At 36.9% G+C, this 19224-nt stretch overlaps 1 protein-coding gene across 2 annotated transcripts in view; it reads left to right on the forward strand.

Moving 5' to 3' along the window:
- The window catches only part of DPY19L1 (dpy-19 like C-mannosyltransferase 1), a 95822-nt gene that overhangs the window by 72099 nt on the left and 4499 nt on the right, over window positions 1-19224 (forward strand). For both annotated transcript variants that reach the window (XM_069586701.1, XM_069586702.1), the window contains exons 15-21: window positions 3103-3174; window positions 4525-4574; window positions 8822-8846; window positions 9695-9814; window positions 10499-10673; window positions 11420-11519; window positions 12895-13020. In XM_069586701.1, the coding sequence (XP_069442802.1) occupies window positions 3103-3174; window positions 4525-4574; window positions 8822-8846; window positions 9695-9814; window positions 10499-10673; window positions 11420-11519; window positions 12895-13020 (668 nt within the window). The remainder of the gene's footprint in view (window positions 1-3102; window positions 3175-4524; window positions 4575-8821; window positions 8847-9694; window positions 9815-10498; window positions 10674-11419; window positions 11520-12894; window positions 13021-19224) is intronic.

Below are 19224 nucleotides of genomic sequence, written 5' to 3' on the forward strand. Positions count from 1 at the left end.
ACTGGCCAATAGTCCTCTGCTGACACATTCATTTTCCCTGATCCCCACTGGGTCAGCCATTGAACTGCAGACCAGTTGGAAGAGAGTGTGCCACATGGCAGATGACTCTTTACTCCAGTGACTTATCGTCTTCATTTCCTGTGTTCTGGCAAGTGGTTTTGACACATAATGGCTGATAAAAAGTGTATAAGTGATAATGTTGAGCCTGCTGAAAGAAAATAGGGAAAAGTATCTTGCAAAACATTAAAATGCATGCGTATAGCAGATCAAGACCCCTTCAAGGAGATGGTAAAGGAAGTATAGGCATCAACAGAGAAATTAGGGCTCAGTGTAAATCCTTTAACATTGTTGAAAATAAACACGCCACTACATAGCCTTGAGAGTATGAATCATCAGTTATGTAATAGGAGAAATAGTTTACTAAGGCACAGCGTGGCTTCAGCCAATTTGAAGAAAATGGCAAAGCCGTGTCCAGCCTGCCATTCTTCATCTCCATAGGTATCTTCACAGGGACTGTGCTGTAGAGACAGAGCACAGTGCAGGCTCAGAGAGAGGGCATCTGGTGCATGGTGGGAAGAGGGAACAATTTAACGCAATATCATACTGGTATGGAAAGACACTTAAGATGTATAATAGGGTAAGCAACATGCTGTGATCTTATTGAGCTATGATTAGCACACATAAAGTGTCAGCAAAATTTTAACACTGGTTTTCTTTTCTTTTTTTTTTGGTGAAGAGGTAATTAGTGATTAACTTTATTTTGTAATTTGCATTTTCTAAATTTTCTATAGTAGTCATATTTTAATTGAATTGTACTATTGAAAGATAGTAAAAACCAGTGAGGGAGATCTTTGCCTTTTAGATATGAAAATGGAAAGCAACAGTATTTAAAGTACAAAGACATCAAAACAGGAACATTATGGCCAAAAATAGGCAATGCTGGATAGACCCCATCTGTATGTACTTAACTTTGTTTTTGTGTGTGTACTTGGTATGAAATGAAGAGAGCAGAGAGCAGCACAGGTAAATGATAAAAGATGCATTTTTTCGTGAATATTATTTGAAAAATTGAACTGGGGTGGGAAATCAGGTTTGTATCATATGCCAAACTTCATTTCAGTTGATGTGTTAAATATAAATGAAGCTTGAAAAATTAATTTGAGAAACATTTCTTAACTTCATATTTTAATGAGCATCATATTAGTACAAAGTGCATATAAGAATGATTAATAGATTTGTCTGCATATTACTTAAAACTGTTATATGTACAGTTTTGTACATTAAATGTTATAAAAATTAAAATCAAATGACTAACTGGGATGATTCTTGCGATAAATAAAATCAATGAAACTAGAGATTAATTAGTTTAGGAGAGTGTTCAATAGAAGTTTATCAAGGACCGTCACTCTTTCTCAGCACTAAAAGTACAGCCCCACACTGTCCCCCTACCCACCTATGCAGAAATGGGCAAAGGGCGTGAACATATACAATCCATCAGGGAGGAAATGCTGATAACTGATTAAAATGTGAAATTCATTGTCTCCTTTATTTTTTCTCCATTCTCTAGTGTTCGCAATGAGCATATGTAGCTTTTATGCTTAGAATAAAATCAATAATTATGAGAAATATTAAAATAAAAGAAGTTATAATTCTAATAGAACAAGCATGTGCACACATCTCTCACTGTGGTTTTTTTCCTTTGCATTTGTTCTTTTTTTTTTAATTAAGGTATTATTGCTTTACAACATTGTGTTGGTTTCTGCTGTGCAACAAAGTGAATCACCTGTATGTATATGTATATCCCCTCCCTCTAAGACCGCCCCCCACCGACAATCCCACCCCTCTAGATCACCACAGAGCACTGAGCTGAGCTCTCTTCAAGCAGGCTCCCCACTAGCTATCTGTCTTATACGTAGCGGTGTATGTATGTCAATCCTAATCTCCCAACTCACCCCACTCCCCCTTCCTCACACCCCTGTGTCCACATGTCTGTTCTGTACATCTCCATCTCTATTTCTGCCCTACAAATGGGTTCATAGGTACCATTTTTCTAGATTGCACATATATGCATTAATATATGATATTTGTTTTTCTCTTTCTGACATACTTCACGCTAATAAACTCTTAGAATATAATGTTAAAATTGTTTAAGCTCTATTAAACTTTGTTTAGTATTTTAAACATGATTTTTTAAATGCTTCCTTTTTAAAGAAAACATCAATCTTACTACTTTTCTTATATTTATTGTTATTATTAGTAAATATCTAATTTTTGAAATAATATAATAGTTATTATAAATTATCAAAATTGCTTATCTAATACAGAATAGAAAGTGAGAAAATTGGACTAAGGAGAGGGAAATCAGAAAATGCTACTTACCTTATGTTTTGTAGAATTAAAATGTACCAGTATTTTTAATATGGTTGACTCTAGCCTTCTGTTTATAAACATATTGAAGAAAGCATGCGTAATTTCATGTAATGATAAAACTTTTGTGAGGGAATGTGTTGATAATGAGCAAATCGATTACAATTTAGAAATTTCAGGCTGAGAATTGTTGGAGACTGTGATCTCAAATTATTGAGAGGTGTATAGGATTGCAATGTGTAGGGCTTTTTTAGTTAAAAAAAGTTGCGTTGTTTTTTTTTTAGTTTTTTACCTATTGCTGAAGAAAATGTAAAAATGTTTTTACTCCTTTTATAAACATTGATCATTATTGTGTGTGTGTGTTTGTATGTGGACATCATGCTTGTGATTTTTATTCGAGATAAAATGCACAGTAAAGCTCCTGCCATTCTGCTGACCCTCGTTGAATATTGGGCTCTCTAGTTAGAACAGTACTGTGCAAAAGTGAATAGTAATGTTTCTAGTTGTGCTTTACACTACAAGTGTTTGGGAACTGTATCTGTTAGTGTTTTCAACTCAGCATTTTGGGGAAGTTCATTCCTATGGAAATGTATCTTCATTTTTATGAAGGGAATCAGTGAGTAGATTGGTGAATGCACAAGTTTCTTAACATGTTTTAAAATTCACTTGGTTCATGCTTTGCAGTTTCATTTGGAATAACATTTTTCTCTAACGAAACACTTCTTTGAATTTCAGACTCCCTTGAGGTATACAAAGACATTATTGCTTCCAGTTGTTCTTGTTGTGTTTATTGTAATCATTAGAAAGGTAAGTCTATCCTTTACCTTATGAGTACTTTCTCATAATAAAACATGTTCTTATTTCTTCATAGTAGTTACATATACAAGGCTACATGTTAATCTAACACAATACTTATATAGATTTATTGAAACACATTCTGTATTTTCTTACTAATAGCCTTTGATGAATATTTATAAATCTTAAAAAATATTGTGCTAGTTACCAACATAAAGTAAACCTAAGAAAAGGACACTTACATTTTGATAGTCATGTATTTTGAAAGATAGGATCAGAGAGATCATATTGACCCACATACAATTGTGTCTGTTTATGTAAATTATTACTGACTCACTTTTAACTTTTATGTAATATTTTATTAAAATATTTAACATATGCCTTTCTAAGTCATTTGTGCAGTATTCGTTAAATTCTGGATAGAGTTTATTATTAATCAAAAGGAAAAATAGAATATTAACAATGTATTACTAAACCCAAAGAAATAGACTGCCAACTTAGCTTTGATAATGAAATCTTAAGTCCAGATATAAATCAGGCCAAGGAAGTTCCAATCTTTAGCAAAGAGTGAGATAATATTCTTTTTTCTTCTCAAGAGTTAGTGAACTTTATAACTACAAATGTTTTAAGTGAATGACTTGGGATTAGTCTGTGATTGAAAAATAAATCATAGACCCTAAAGGTTTTCTAATTCAGAGCTATTATTTCTGTGTTAGTACAATGTCATGTATTTGTGGAATATTCTGTATTGTAATTATTATTCACATCATATATTTATAATCACTCTAAATATTTCACATACCTTATTTCAATTGGTTCTTCAGTAACATTCTAGGGTACAGATACTATTATTACCATTTTGGCAAATGCAAAATTGGAAGGCCGGAGAGGTTGTTACTGGCCTCACATCTCCATTAAAAAGCAAGGGAAGAGTGAGAATCAGACGGCCCCTTTACCCTCCTCTTTGGGCATCATAGTTATCATTCCTGTATGTGTATAGTTAAGTAGAGGCACTACCAAAAACTGGAACATGGTGGAATTCACTAAAGGTGAATTAGAAGCTGAAAGGTCAGGTTTCAAGACCCTTCTTAGTTGTTGTCCACCTTCAGGAAGATCATTTAATCCTTCTGAGCCTGTTGCTCCTCTATAACATGGTAATAAAACCTATCTGAACAGGGTTGGTTATAGATAGGATTATACAAATGTAAGATTTTGTTGTCATAATTACTATTTCTGAGTTACTTCTCATCTCCATACTTCTGTATTTTAGAGTAAGTAAAAGTTTGAAAGTCTAGAACATATGTTACTTGAATTTTTTTTCCCAGTACAGCTGTTATAAAGTGTTTAAAAATCTATTTGCAGGTTGTGAGTGACATGTGGGTTGTCTTAACTAAACAACAGACACATATAAGGTAAATATGGCATTAATGCCTTTGTTACTTCCTCCAGTTTGCTAAGTAGGTTTTTACAATGTATTAATTTTATAGTTATGTGAACTGATGTTTCAGTTGTTGCCATCCCCCTTCTCTGCTTTTATCCTTATTCCCTCTCTGAGCAGAGCTAAGCACATCACTTACTTGTCTCTAAGTCCCATCCAGTATGCTCTGACAGTAGCCCTACACTATTCTACTTGGAGGACACAGCTTTGTGCCTCAGTTTGGCAGGTAAAGCAAATTACTCTGTTGATGGTTTTAGAGTCAATGGACAGCCTTTTGGCAGAAGAAGAGGGAAATGTAAAAGTGGACTTATACCTCACTTTTTACGTAAAAGAAATTCCAGATAGATCAAAGATTTAAATATAGAGAAAAATGAAACTCCCAAATAAACCAAGAGTTTATTATAATGTTAGGGTTAGAGGCCTTGTTAAGAATGGCATAAAACCGATAAGCTAGAAGGAAAGGTTGATATGGCTGATCAGATAAATTATTTGGTAAAATACCATAAGCGTTATTTAAAGCAAATACAACTTGGGGGAAATATTTGCAGATCATAACAAGGTAGTAATGACCATCACACATAAAGAACTTCTATACGTTAGCAAGAAAAATGCTAAAAACCCATTTGAAAAATGAGTGAAAGGTACACACAGGCAGTTGAGAAAACACGTTCCCATTTTCCCTCCCACTACCCTCGTGTCCCGCTGATCTCTTTTGTGCTCTTTGACCATGAAATTTGGTTTCCTGCCCTTGCAGTGGTTGTACCCTAAGCCCGTGATTGTGCCCCCTGCTTCCCACAGCCTGTCTTGGCATGACTCAGCTCTCTAATCCTTGCCGAAATCTCACCTCCTATAAGAAGCCTTCTCTGCCAGTCATCTCTGAGTAGATCCCTTGTCTCCTTGCTTGTTATTCTCCACCATCACACCCTTTTTCTTTCTCTCGGCATTTATCACCATGTGTTTACAAACTGCTGGGTTGTTGCCTATATCTCCTGAAAGGGGAGATGGCCATTTCTGTTCAATTCAGCAGTTTATATGCAGTGCCTGGCATATGAGGAAAGAATAGTAGTTGAGTGATAAAGGCTTGTGCATGAGTAAATAGATACATGAAAAAGTGCTCAGTCCCATGATAATGTGGAAACCTTTTTACTTGACAGGTTTGTAAAAATTAATACCCAGTGCTTGCAAGGGTGGTAAGGCAGTTTGGCAATAAAGCAAAACATATGGTGGGCCTGTCCTTTAACCCAGCAGTTTCACTGGTGCAAGTATGTCCCCTAGAAACTCTCATAGAAATGCAGAGGTGATGATATAGAGATGCCCATTGTGGTGGTGTGTATAATGTGAAAATGAAAACAACCAAAGTATTCAGTAGTATTGGTTTAATTATGACCCAGTCAGAAAGTAGAATTCCTTATAGAGATATTTCATCATACATCCTTGAATTAAAAATTATAAAACATATAAAGGATGATTATACTTTTATTTTAAATATGAAGATTTTATATGTTTATTTGTACATAGGGATGTGGAAAGATAAAGCTTATAATTATTAGTAGGGGATGGGATTAGAGGATGGAGTAAAGGAAGTTTTAATTCTAGTTTCATTCTTTTGTAGAATTATTTTGGGGGCAGTAGAGATTGTTGAATTTGTGTGTCTATATATTTTCTTTTATAACACACAGCCTTATATATTATTCTTTAACCTCTACCCAGTGATAAATTATTGCACGTACTCTTGAGACAATCCTTGTTTTCATTTAGAAGCAATTTATTGTAACTGTACCCTTGCTTCTACCTGACACCTTTGAGGGCTGGGGAAAAGGAAAAAGCTTCTAGTACATAAAGCCAAAATTTATCTTCGATTGAGATGAAAAATTTTTAAGAGCTCAGAAAAGGGCTAAAGGTTATAACTATAATATGCATCCAGAAGAGAAAGGTGGAACTTTTCACAGAAACAAGAGAGTCTTTTCAATAATAACTCAACTATAGAAATAATTATAGAAAAACACTAAGCTTCATGGGGCTCTCAATCTAGGTAGGATCAGAGCTTTCTGGAAAGGAGAAAGGCACATTGACATTTTGTTTTGCATTAAGTACCAAAGTCATATGCAAATATAAAAAGGGGAGGGGTAGGATACACATTTTAATTCTCAAGATGGGAGTACCAGGGTCTCCTTTATTCAGGGATTTAGGGGTTAAAGGAGGATAAAGATAGCATTATGAAGTAGAAAATGTATTGATTCTGAAACCAGTCAATATATAGACCTGGCTTTGCTGCTTACTAGCCCTGTGACTTGCTTTCCTTAGCTGTCAGTTGGGATAATAAATAGTTGTAAGACCAGAGTTAATGTAATGTTAATGGTCATATTAACATTCTAGGTGCTTAATAAATGGTAATGGAAAATTTGTACTTGAAATGAAAGAAAAATAAAGGAGGACCCATTCACTTCCTTCATTTGTCTAATATGTTTACTCTTTGCTAGTACATCAGTATTTTTGAAACCAGATAGTCCCATCAGATTTTATGTAACCCAGATTACCTAGATTAGGGGTTAATTGAATCATTTGTTCATTCATTCAAAAAAAAAAAAGAGATTGAACTGTATTTGCTGGGCATTGTTCTAGGCCTTGAAATATTTCAGTGTTTAGGATAGAGAAGGCATGTGTTATCAAGTTGTATATTTGTATCTCTGATTCAGACTTCTCCCTTGAACTTAAGATTTATAGATAGACTCACTGTTTGTCATCTCTGGGTGTCTGGTGAGAATCTCAAATTCTGTGAATGCAGTACTGAGCCTCTGAATGTGCTTCCCTGTCAGCACACTTCTGCGGGATCTTCTTCAGCTCATTTTCCTCCTGGCTCCCTCTTCCCTAATCATGCTGTCTTTACTGTCAGTCTGCCAAGGAGCCGGCTGCCATGAGGCTTTGTCATGTCTGTTCTCTGCCTGAAGTGCTCTTCCACTGGGGATCCTCAGGCTCCAGTTCTCGGGTCCTCAAGGCTCTGCTCAGAGTTCATTCAGTTGGTGACCACACAGATTGATATATACCACCCTGGACATGCAGTACTCCCTGCATCTTTTCCCTGGTTTCCTTTTTTCTGCATGGTATTTATTGCCATGTAATGTTTGCTAATTTGCTTTCTGTTTGTCTCCTTCAACTTATATGTAAACTCTGGGGCACAGTTTTTCCCCGCCCCCAATCTTATTTACTGCTGTGTCTTCAGTGTTCAGTGGAATTGAGTGGATGGATGGATTTGTACCCTGTCCTCCTGAAGGGTTCATCTCAGTAAGGGAATTCAGAGGATACTCAAGTAAACCTATAATTGAACATTTTATTTTCTATGAGAAGATAAAACAGGGAAATGGAGTGTGCGTGATCAAGGTGGGAGGCACTGAATATGGGAGGGAGTCAAAGGAGCTGTCTGATGTTTTAAGGCGTAAAATGAGTCTAGTGTGATGGAGCACAGTTAGTCAAGAGGGAACACAGTAGAAGGTGAATTTCAAGGGTGAAAGATGGGGACCATCTAAAGAAGACTATGTGTAATTACCAAAACAAAACAAAACAAAACCCAAACCCACAACGAACTAGAAAGTCTTAAGTAAAGAATGGCATATCTGGATTCCTGTTTTTGAAATTTGCTCTCAGTGCTGTGATGAGACTCAACACAGGGTTGGGGTGCTGGGAAGGGGACCAGAGTGAGCTGTGGGGAGGATGGGCCTATAAAGATATATCCTTTCTTAGGAAATTAAAACCATCAAACAAAACTAAAGATGGCATTTTGTGGCTATTTTTTGTTTCAAAACTGCTGCTGTAAAAAAGTCTTGCATGTGGCTTCCTACATTGTCTCTGCGGCATTTATAGTTTATGTGGGAGCTGAGGGACCGCTGGGGACAGGAAGTAGGGCTCTGGGACTGCGAGGGCTTCAGAGTTTCTTTCCACTCTCTCCTTTGTCAGGCTGTTACTCGTGAGGTGTGTGATACATGGCGGCCAGCAAGTCTTGTTGGCCTAAAAATACCTTTGTAGTCAGATATGTAGGATGTGCAAAATAAGCTGATTTAAGACTGTAGCACCAGTTTGGTTTGTAACTTTTAGTTCTTTTGGTTTACACGTATGTGTTCTGAGGCAATATTACAGAAGTTGTAAAACTCATTTGTCAGGTTAAAATGCGCATGATTGAAGTGCTTCAATGGTGATTCAATGGTAGTATTTCTTTTTCCATTTCAGAAAACACCAGTTTGACCATGGAGAGGTAAAGACTTAATATCGCCAAAATGTGGTTTGTTTTAATGTTTGTATATATTTGGACTTTCTTTCTAGTTCATTTTCTCACTTTTGGTAAGTCACTAATCATCTTCAAAATAGGCCTGTATGTGTTTTTATGAGAATACTGCAAACATGACCATTTATTTGTTAAAGTAGGTAGCTAGGAAACTCACTTGGTCTGTTTCGATCATCATCAAGGTAATAGCAGTTCACTGCTGGGGTCCATTTAGGCACTTTTGCAGAGTATCTTTCACATGATTGGAGATCATTTTCCTCTCTGCTCACCTTGCCCAGAGGCCTCAGAGATGTGACTGGTTGTTGTTCCCATTTCCTGGTGATTCAGCCTGTTTATTTTTAAGTGAGGTATAATTGACATATAATGCTAGTTTCAAATGTACAACATAATGATTTGAATTTACATACTTTGTGGATTGATCACCACAGTAAGTCTAGTTAAAATTGTTACCATACATAGTTACTCAAAATTTTTTTCTTGTGATGAAGACTTTTAGGATCCTCTTAGCAATGGCGTGGTGACTATAGTTGATGACACTGTATTTCATATTTCCACCTGGTTCAGAAGTGTTGGCTTTATTAACCCTAGGCTTGATTCTGAGTGGAATTATAGGTCCACTTGCCTTCAGGATTTTATAATTTTAGCCCTCTAATATAATGGAGAAGTTTGAAAGTGAATTTTAAGACTTGTTTATTTCAGAAATCAAAATATTGTTTCTAACAAAAAGTACTCTTTTCTAATTTTTTACTCTTTTTCAGTTTAACAATATATTAACTTCATGAATATTAGGAGTAAAAAATATGTTCTCTGTCTTTCAGCTGGTTTATCACGCATTGCAACTGCTAGCATATACAGTCCTTGGTGTTTTAATTATGAGACTAAAACTCTTCTTGACACCACACATGTGCGTTATGGCTTCCTTGATCTGCTCAAGACAGGTGAGATGATTGTTATGTTGGTATTATAGCTGCTATGATCATTTTACCCCAGCCTTTGTTATTAAGTGGCTCTAAAATAATATTAAATTGCCCAAAGTTCTTTAAATTGTTATAATTAAAGTTCCTCATGGTTTTGTTATAATCTTTCCAAAAGTTAATGGCCAAAGCAGATTATTTATCCTTTTAACTTCTAAAATGGTCCGAGGCATACAACAAACACTCATTCAGTGCAGGCTAAATTCATGAATGGTAACTATGTAGATATTGACAGAAAGCAGTGATCACACAGGGGCCCACACTCAGAAGGACTGTGCGCTTAGATTGATGCATTGCTATCTCACTGCTTTGAACTTCTTAAAAATTGTCAGACAATGAACCCATGTTTTTATTTTGCACTGAGTTAGGCAAATTATTTAGGTAGGCCTGACCTTACTGGAATCTGGAAGTAGAGAGAGCAAATTGAGAGAAGAATTTCTTAAATCATGTCCCACCTATGTAAAGCTAATGGTAGAATTCTTTTGACCCCTCAGGTTATTGTTTCTGGAACTTTTCCTTCGAATTATTAGTCCTGTATCTGGGATGCTAGCAGAGACTATATTCTTCTCTGGGAAGAACTTTTGCTTATTTCAGGATGCAGGCTGCTTTGTACTAACCATTGTCAATGTGTTCTTAATTTGATTTCAGCTGTTCGGATGGCTCTTTTGCAAAGTGCATCCTGGTGCTATTGTTTTTGCTGTGTTAGCAGCAATGTCAATACAAGGTTCTGCAAATTTACAAACCCAGTGGAATATTGTAGGGGAATTCAGCAATTTGCCACAAGAAGAACTTATAGAATGGATTAAATATAGTACTAAACCAGGTAAAAAAAAGTCTTATTATTTAGGTGTGGTTTTCCTTATGGTTTTATATACAACTGTACAATCCTCAACTCACGTTACTTCCAATGGTTTTAATCTTTCTAAGAAACCCGGTTTCTCGATTATCCAGAAAGAGAGAAATGTTAATCTTGCTTATGAAATTTGCAAAATAAATGTTGTAAGTATTTTCTTAATAATTTATTTGTTTTCCATAAACTCTAATTTTTAAAAAATGTTTCTGAAGTTTTGCATGGCACAGTTTAAAATGATTTATGGTATGCTTATTTTCCTGATAAATTCTTAATCTCAGTCCTTCACATTCCTTGTTGAAATAAGCTCAAGGAATATGATACTTGATTCATGTATCCAAAGGGAACTTTTTGTTGTCATCGAATATCAAGTGACTGAATATTAAATCATCTTCCAGAATTCCTTGGTGCCGTAAAACTTCTCTAGTCAATGTGTTACTTCTTCTTAGAATCAGGAAAAGACACTAAAAACAAACAACCAAAAGAAACAGAAATCTTCAGTGATGAGGCTTTGTCTTACAAGGAAAATATTTTATCCAGACTTGGTTGCTGACCACCATTTTATCAGCTACCCAATTCATTCTGGTTCTGTTACTGAATCTTTACGTCACGATTCAGGCCTCAGCTTTTTTACCTGGGAAGTAACTGAGTTGACCAGAGGGAGACTGCTTGTCACATCCCCCAGGTGTCTCCCTAAGACCTCTGTTCCTGCTTTGCAGATGCAGTGTTTGCAGGTGCCATGCCCACAATGGCAAGTGTTAAACTCTCCGCACTTCGGCCCATTGTGAATCATCCACATTATGAAGATGCGGGTTTAAGGTTAGTACACAATTAGCACATTGTTGAGAACAAGTTTTTCATACAAATAGAAAATGAGTGAGGGAACCAGCAGCATAACAAGAAGTGTTTCAAAAAGGATATGGTAAACTGGAGTATGTAGAGGCTGGGGACAAAGAATACTGAGATAACATGGTTAAGTTCAGTACAAACTGTTAAGACCCCATAGGACAAGAAACCTGCAGTCTTTGGGGTTCTCTTCTCTGCTTGGCAGCATAAGGAAATCATGCAGTGTCTGTGTTATACAGGGTTCCAAAACACCCAGGTCCTTATTAGTTATCATTACCTGTAAGTTCCTCCAGAAAACTCATTAGCCTATAGTTTTTATTAAGGTTTTCTCATAGGATATTTTTTCTTGAACTCTGAGGAGTCAGTTGAAATGGAATCTAATTCAAGGCAAGGTTTTATTTTTTATTCTCTAATTTTCACCAATATAGCCCTACTGGAATGATCATGTTTTTTGTTTCTACTATTTTTTCATAAGTTAGAATGTTGTATTCTCTTTGAAAATGTTTAGTGCTCAGTCATGTCCAACTCTTTGTGACCCCATGGACTGTAGCCTACTAGGCTCCTCTGTCCATGGAATTCTCCAGGCAAGAATATTGAAGTGTGTTGCCATTTCCTTCTCCAGGGGTTCTTCCCAACCCAGGGATCAAACCTGGGTCTCCCAACATTGCAGGCAGATTCTTTACTGTCTGAGCCACCAGGGAAGCCTGTGTTCTGTCTGAAAAAGAAAAAGATTAAACTTTCATTTTAATTTCTAGGTTCGTCAGCTAGTCATTTCCTAAGTGATTGGTGAATCTTATTAATATATTATTTTGTGTAACAGTGGAACCTACCTTTTATAAATAAAAAGCTTTTTCATTAAAAAATCAATTTTAGCAAACTAATTTCTGGAGCAATTGTGTTGAATAAATTTAATTTTTTTGTTTTAATTATGAATAAAATGGAGAGCCATTTAATACTAATTGTTGGTTATCAAAGTTAGGACTGTCGTACCTTTAAAGTTAACAACACACCTTTAAAGTAGTCCTTTAGTTGTCTTTGTGTAGCTCATACTCTTATCAGTGATAGAGTGATGGAAAATTTAAAACAAACAATCAAACAAACCAAAAGACTTAAGTTTGGAGATGAAAGGATTCATTAAACTGAACTTTTTCTCTCAGGACGCTTGTGCTATTGTGCCTTTTCTGGTTGACCTCCCCAATGCCCCTGAGCCAGGAACTCTTGTGAAGAATGTTCTCTTGACCTGATTTTTCTATAGAGTCTTCTAGTTCCATTCAGTACTTCTGTCCAAATAGGTTGATTGCATTCTTTTGATCTTGAAAATCTTCTGCCCAATTATTTTTCTTTAAAGAGCCAGAACAAAAATAGTATATTCGATGTATAGTCGAAAATCAGCTGAAGAAGTGAAGCGAGAATTGATAAAGTTACAAGTGAATTACTACATTCTGGAAGAATCGTGGTGTATAAGAAGATCCAAGTGAGTACTCAGCAACAGTACTTTGTATTCATAAGACATTAAAGTTAATTCAGTCTCATGGCAAGTGCTTTACTAGTTGTATATTTAGCAAAGTGTAAGCCGAAAAACCTTTCTGATAAATATTTGGAGTTTTTTTTCTTTTCAAATCATTATAAATATCTATTTAACTTATAATGATTTGCGTGTGCACTTATTGATAATTTCCCAAATTGTTCATATTTGTCTTTGATTTTTTTTTGAAAAACTCTAATTCAAAGTTGGGTGTATTTTCTTTCAAAAGGCTTGCAGAGTTGAAACCAAGTAATGGAGAGTCTCACTGTAATGAAGTGCAGCAGCTTTGTCCATGCCACATCTCTGCAGCATTTATCCTGGAATAGAGGGGACCCTCTCCCAGCATCACCTTAGAGCAGGGACCCCCAACCTCTGGGTCTAATGTCTGATGATCTGAGTTGGAGCTTTGTAGTAGAAATAAAGTGCACAATAAGTGTAATGCACTTAAATCATCCTGAAACCCTCCTCTGCCCCGCTTCTGTAGAACAGTTATCTTCCATGAAACTGGTCCCTGGTGCCAAAAAGGTTGGGGAACTTCTGACTTAGAGTGAAACTTCTATCTTACTGTTTATATCTATCTTATTTGAGTGGGGAAATGATTAACATTACAGCAACCCCTATTCTCTTGGGTTTATATTTTAAATTTTTTCCATTTCCACAGAGAAGTTCACTAAGCAGATTAGAGCAGTAAGAGTTGGTAAGATTTTAAAAACAAATGTAAATTCTAAAGTAGACTGTTTAGAACTGTTGCACTTAGGTGATTTGATAGCAGATGATAGCTTGTTACTAAAATACTGAAGCATCATCCCTTAAGGAATATAGAAAGTAGTTTTTATCAGAAATCAAGGATATTTTATGGAACACTATTATTTAAAAAAAATTTTCATTGCTCTTTAAGTAAACAGAAATCTTCAGGAGATTGCTGTATCTGTGCCTTAATCAATCTCATTCACCATGTATTTCAGTGATACATGAAGGTGTTAAGATAAAATGATTAAATATTGACTCAGGAGTAAAAATAGTTCTGAGGCAGTATCTGTCAAGTGTTGCCCACAAAGAAACTCAAATAATTGTTTACTGTTGAATGATTTTCCAGTGAATATGTCCCAAGTGACTGGAATTTAATCAAGATCTACAGAAAATGTTATTGAGTCATAATTGAGAAAATGCTCCACATCTTTATGAACATAAGGATATATATGAAATTTATATACATAGCCTTTAACTTTGTTGTAGAAACTTAGGACAAAAAGTTGTAAGCATCTCTCATAACAACTTGATGATGACATTGTAATGAATGAATGTTGGCCTGATGCTTGCAGTCATAAGGACTCAGTTTCTTGGCAGGGATTTCTGCCAGCATTGGGATCTTTACTGTCTCAGGGTTTGCCTTCTGACTCTCCAGTTCAGTGATGCCGACCTGAAACACCTGTAGGTTACTGGAACATAAAAATTGTTTTGTGAGTTCTCTTCCCCAAGCCAGTGATGAACCTTGATTCAAGAGTCTTCATTGTCCCCTAGACCCACGCATATTTGAATATGTGACAATTGCAGAGGCTAGCGTCCTTCATTCTTAGATGTTGATGGAGCTCCTTGGAGTTGCATAATTGCTGTAGTCTCGTGTTCTGATGGGCAGAGCCCTGGTTTTTGTACACAAGAAAGGATCAAAAGACAGATTTAGGAAGTATGGCAATAAATCTTGCACACTGCACAGAGTCAGCAGTGAATTAACTGGCTTCTGATCATCTTCATTTGGAGCTCACCTCCAGGGACAAGGCTGAGAGTTGGGTGGGGTGGAGGTTTGTGCTGGGTTTCCCCTGCTGCACTGATTGCCCTTGTTGTGTTCGGGGCAGCAGGAGTGGAGAGAGAGGAAGGAGAGGAAGTGGCTTCCTCTCACCTGGTTTACCCCTCAGTAATGACACTCTCCATCTTCTACAGGATTGTAAGTCTCAGGAAATCTTAGGCAGGTGCACTCTGCTCAAAGCTTGAAACAAAACACAGCTGAGCTCTCTGTTCTGACAGAGAAGCAAATGGAGGGCTCAGAAGAGGGAAGGGAAGGACTAATACTCAGTACTCTTACTTTCACAGTAGGAAGAACTGAGTTTCTGGCCAGAGTTGTCAACCAGAGCTGGAACCTGCCTTACTGCGTTGGCCCTCACTCTCCAATTCTGTCATGCCAGCCTAAGACAGTTGAATGTGATTGGAAAAGAAAAATATGCCCGAACAGGGGGAGCAAATGGGGAACTAGTATAGGAGAAGAAAAGGAAGAGGGACTAATCCACCTGGAGCTTAAACTAATATCTGCCATGGTGGGCACTATATATATATGTGTTCTCCTTCACAGAGTGGCTTAATTGTGTGCTTGATTATTCTTGAAATACTTGATACCCTGTGTTCAAATACAAGTAGGAAAATATACTCAAATACAAGTTATAGATTCAGTTTTTAATTAGCTCCTTTTTTATTCTCAGTTCTCTGCTCTTTCTCATTAATTCCCATAATAGAGTTGACATAAAATTAAAATACATTGATTCAGAAGAAAATTATTGAGATTTTCACTAATGCTGTTTTAAATACATAGCTGACTGGCCTCGGGAAACTTTAGAAAATTCAGATAAGGACTAAAGGATGTTATACTGAGAGCTCACAAAGGCGGCTCTTTGCCCTCTTCTTTTCCTGAAAGCAGTTGAACTCAGTAGCTGGTGCTTCATGGGTGTTTCATTCTCTACTATCATTGGCCTGCAGTATAATAACAGTTTGGCCTTGGTATGTGTGAGAAAATTAAAAGATAGAAAACCCAAGCCCAGTCATATCTTCATAGGTTAATAGAATCTCATATCAGCGAGGGTGTGAAGAAAAGTGTGCACTGAACACTCTTTTGTGGGAACACTCACTGGTAATACCTTTTTGGAAGATAATTTGATAGACGCATAGTGAAAATTGAATAGCGTTTTGACATGGTGATAGCACTGCTTCTAAAAACTTAGCTGATAGAAAGATAAAGGCACAAAATTATTTATATCAGCATTGTTTTATAATGACAAAAATGAAAACCAAGATATCTATCCATAAAAGAGTGATTAAATAATACATAAAAGTACTACACCTATGAAAAAGAATAAGGTAGGTCTTTATGAAATGGGACAGTGACCACTTTCTATTGCTAAGTGAGGAGTCCCAGGTTAATCTCAGTTTTGTAAAAGCAACCCAGGAGCACCTGTGAATATAAATGTCTGTGCCTATGTTTTTGTGTGCTTGTATGTCTGAACATGAATAAAAAAGGTCAAGCAGAATGCATGCTGGATTGTTTACAGAAGCACCTCTGAGGAAGGGCATTGAGGTGACAGTGCCTACTTGTTTATTTTGATAGGTTCATATTTTGACACCTTTTGAGTGAAGGTTCCCTTTAAATTAAAGATGTTATTGAAAAGGAGAAAGCATGTACATTCCTGTCTAGTGCCTGCCTCGTGGTAAAGAGCAGGGTCATGGGGCTGCCATTGGGAATTAAAGGGACTTGTTGGAAATGGTGTTTTCTCTTATAGAGAAAAATGAAGCAACTATGACAAAACACAAGCTGTTGTCATATCTCTATAATTTTTCCTTGGTTTTTCTGTTTTTTGACATTTTAAAAATGGAAAATTTTATTTGGAAGAGTCCAGGCCAGTTGTCTTGCAAGAATGTCCCACATTTGAATTTGTCTAATTTATTCCACATTATTAGATTCAGTCTGGCAAAATTTGACAAGAACACTGTATAGATGGTGTTGTGTACTTCCATTATGTCACTTTTGGAGATACCTGTCACTTTGTTCTGTTATTGGTAATGGTAAGTTTGATAACTTGATTAAAGAATGTCCCCAGCTCTCTCCATTTTAAGGAGACAAATAAATGTCCTTTATAATCAAAGCCTTTCACCAGGTAGTTCTTGAATCCACTCATCCACTTCTTACTTTCCTGAATCAGTTATTATTAATACATTGGTGACTATAAAACCAGTAATATAATAGATTTGAAAATAATATATCAGTTACTGTTTAGTGGAAGTAAGAATGGATTTGGTAAATAATAAAGGGTCACCTTGTGTCTCCATGTCAGTTCAGTTCAGTTTAGTCGCTCAGTCGTGTCCGACTCTTTGCAACAGCATGGACTGCAGCACACCAGGCCTCCCTGTCCATCACCAACTTCCAGAGTCTACTCAAACTCATGTCCATTGAGTCAGTGATGCCATCCAACCATCTCATCCCCTTTTCCGCCTGCCCTCAATCTTTCCCAGCATCAGGGTCTTTTCAAATGAGTCAGCTCTTTGCATCAGGTGGCCAGAGTATTGGAGTTTCAGCTTCAACATCAGTCCTTCCAACGAACACCCAGGACTGATCTTTAGGATGGACTGGTTGGATCTCCTTGCAGTCCAAGGGACTCTCAAGAGTCTTCTCCAACACCACAGTTCAAAAGCATCAATTCTTCGGCGCTCAGCTTTCTTTACAGTCCAACTCTCACATCCATACATGACTATTGGAAAAACCATAGCCTTGACTAGATGGACCTTTGTTGACAAAGTAATGTCTCTGCTTTTTAGTATCCTGTCTAGGTTGGTCATAACTTTCCTTCCAAGGAGTAAGTGTCTTTTAATTTCATGGCTGCAATCACCATCTGCAGTGATTTTGGAGCCCCCCAAAATAAAGTCAGCCATTGTTTCCCCATGTATTTGCCCTGAAGTGATGGGACCAGATGCCATGATCTTCATTTTCTGAATGTTGAGCTTTAAGCCAACTTTTTCACTCTCCTCTTTCACTTCATCAAGAGGCTTTTTAGTTCCTCTTCACTTTCTGCCATAAGGGTGGTGTCATCTGCATATCTGAGGTTATTGATATTTCTCCCAGCAATCTGGATTCCAGCTGGTGCTTCCTCCAGCCCAGCATTTCTCATGATATATTCTGCATAGAAGTTAAATAAGCAGGGTGACAATATACAGCCTTGACATATTCCTTTTCCTATTTGGAACCAGTCTGTTGTTCCATGTCCAGTTCTAACTGTTGTTTCCTGGCCTGCATACAGATTTCTCAAGAGGCAGGTCAGGTGGTCTGGTATTCCCATCTCTTTCATGTCACATTTTGATAATTCTCAAAATATTTCAACTTTTTTCATTTTTATATTTATCATGGTGATCTGTGACCAGTGATCTTTGCTGTTACTATTGTAATTGTTTTGGGGCACCTTGTACTGTACCCATGTAAGATGGCAAAGGTGAATGCTGTGTGTGTCCTGACTGTTCCACCAACCAGCTGTTCCCCTATCTCTCTCCTTCTCCTTGGGCCTCCCTATTCTGTGAAACATAAGCCAATTAATAATTTTTCAGTGGCTTTTAAGTGTTCAAGTGAAAGGAAGAGTTGCATGTCTCTCACTTTGAAACAAAAGTTATAAATGACTAAATTTAGTAAGGAAGGCATATCAAAGGCCAGGATGGGTCAAAAGCTAGGCCTCTTGTGCCAAACAGTTAGCCACATAGTGAATACAAAGGAATTGTTCTTGAAAGAAAGTGCTATGCCAGTTAATACATGAATTATAAGAAAGTGAAACACTCTTATTGCTAATATGGAGAAGCTTTAGTGGTCTGGATGAAAGATCAAACCAGCCACAACATCCCCTTAAGCCAAAGACAAATTTAGAGCAAGGCCATAACTCTCTTTAGTTTCGTAAAGGCTGAGAAGGTGAGGAAGCCACAGTGGTAAAGTTTGAAACCAGCAGAGGTTGGTTCATGAGGTTTAAGGAAGAAAGTCATCTCCATAATATCAGGGTGCAAGGTGAAGCAGCAAGTGCTGATGTAGAAGCTGCAGCAAATTATCTGGGTGTAGGTGAAATCATTATTGAAGGTGGGTACACTAAGCAACAGATTTTCAATGATGAAACAGCCTTCTATTGGAAGAAGATGCCATCTAGGACTTCCATAGCTAGAGAAGACAAGTCAATACCTGGCTTCAAATCTTCCAAGAACAGGCTGTCTCTCTTCAGTTAGTTCAGTTGTTCAGTTGTGTCCAATTCTTTGCAACCCCATGGACTGTAGCACGCCGTGCTTCGCTGTCCATAACCAACTCCTGGAGCTTGATCTCTTATTAGAGGCTAAAGCAGGTGGTGACTTGAAGCTGAAGCCAGTGCT

Source organism: Ovis canadensis, chromosome 4, assembly GCF_042477335.2.
Source record: "Ovis canadensis isolate MfBH-ARS-UI-01 breed Bighorn chromosome 4, ARS-UI_OviCan_v2, whole genome shotgun sequence".
NCBI classification, from domain to species: domain Eukaryota; kingdom Metazoa; phylum Chordata; class Mammalia; order Artiodactyla; family Bovidae; genus Ovis; species Ovis canadensis.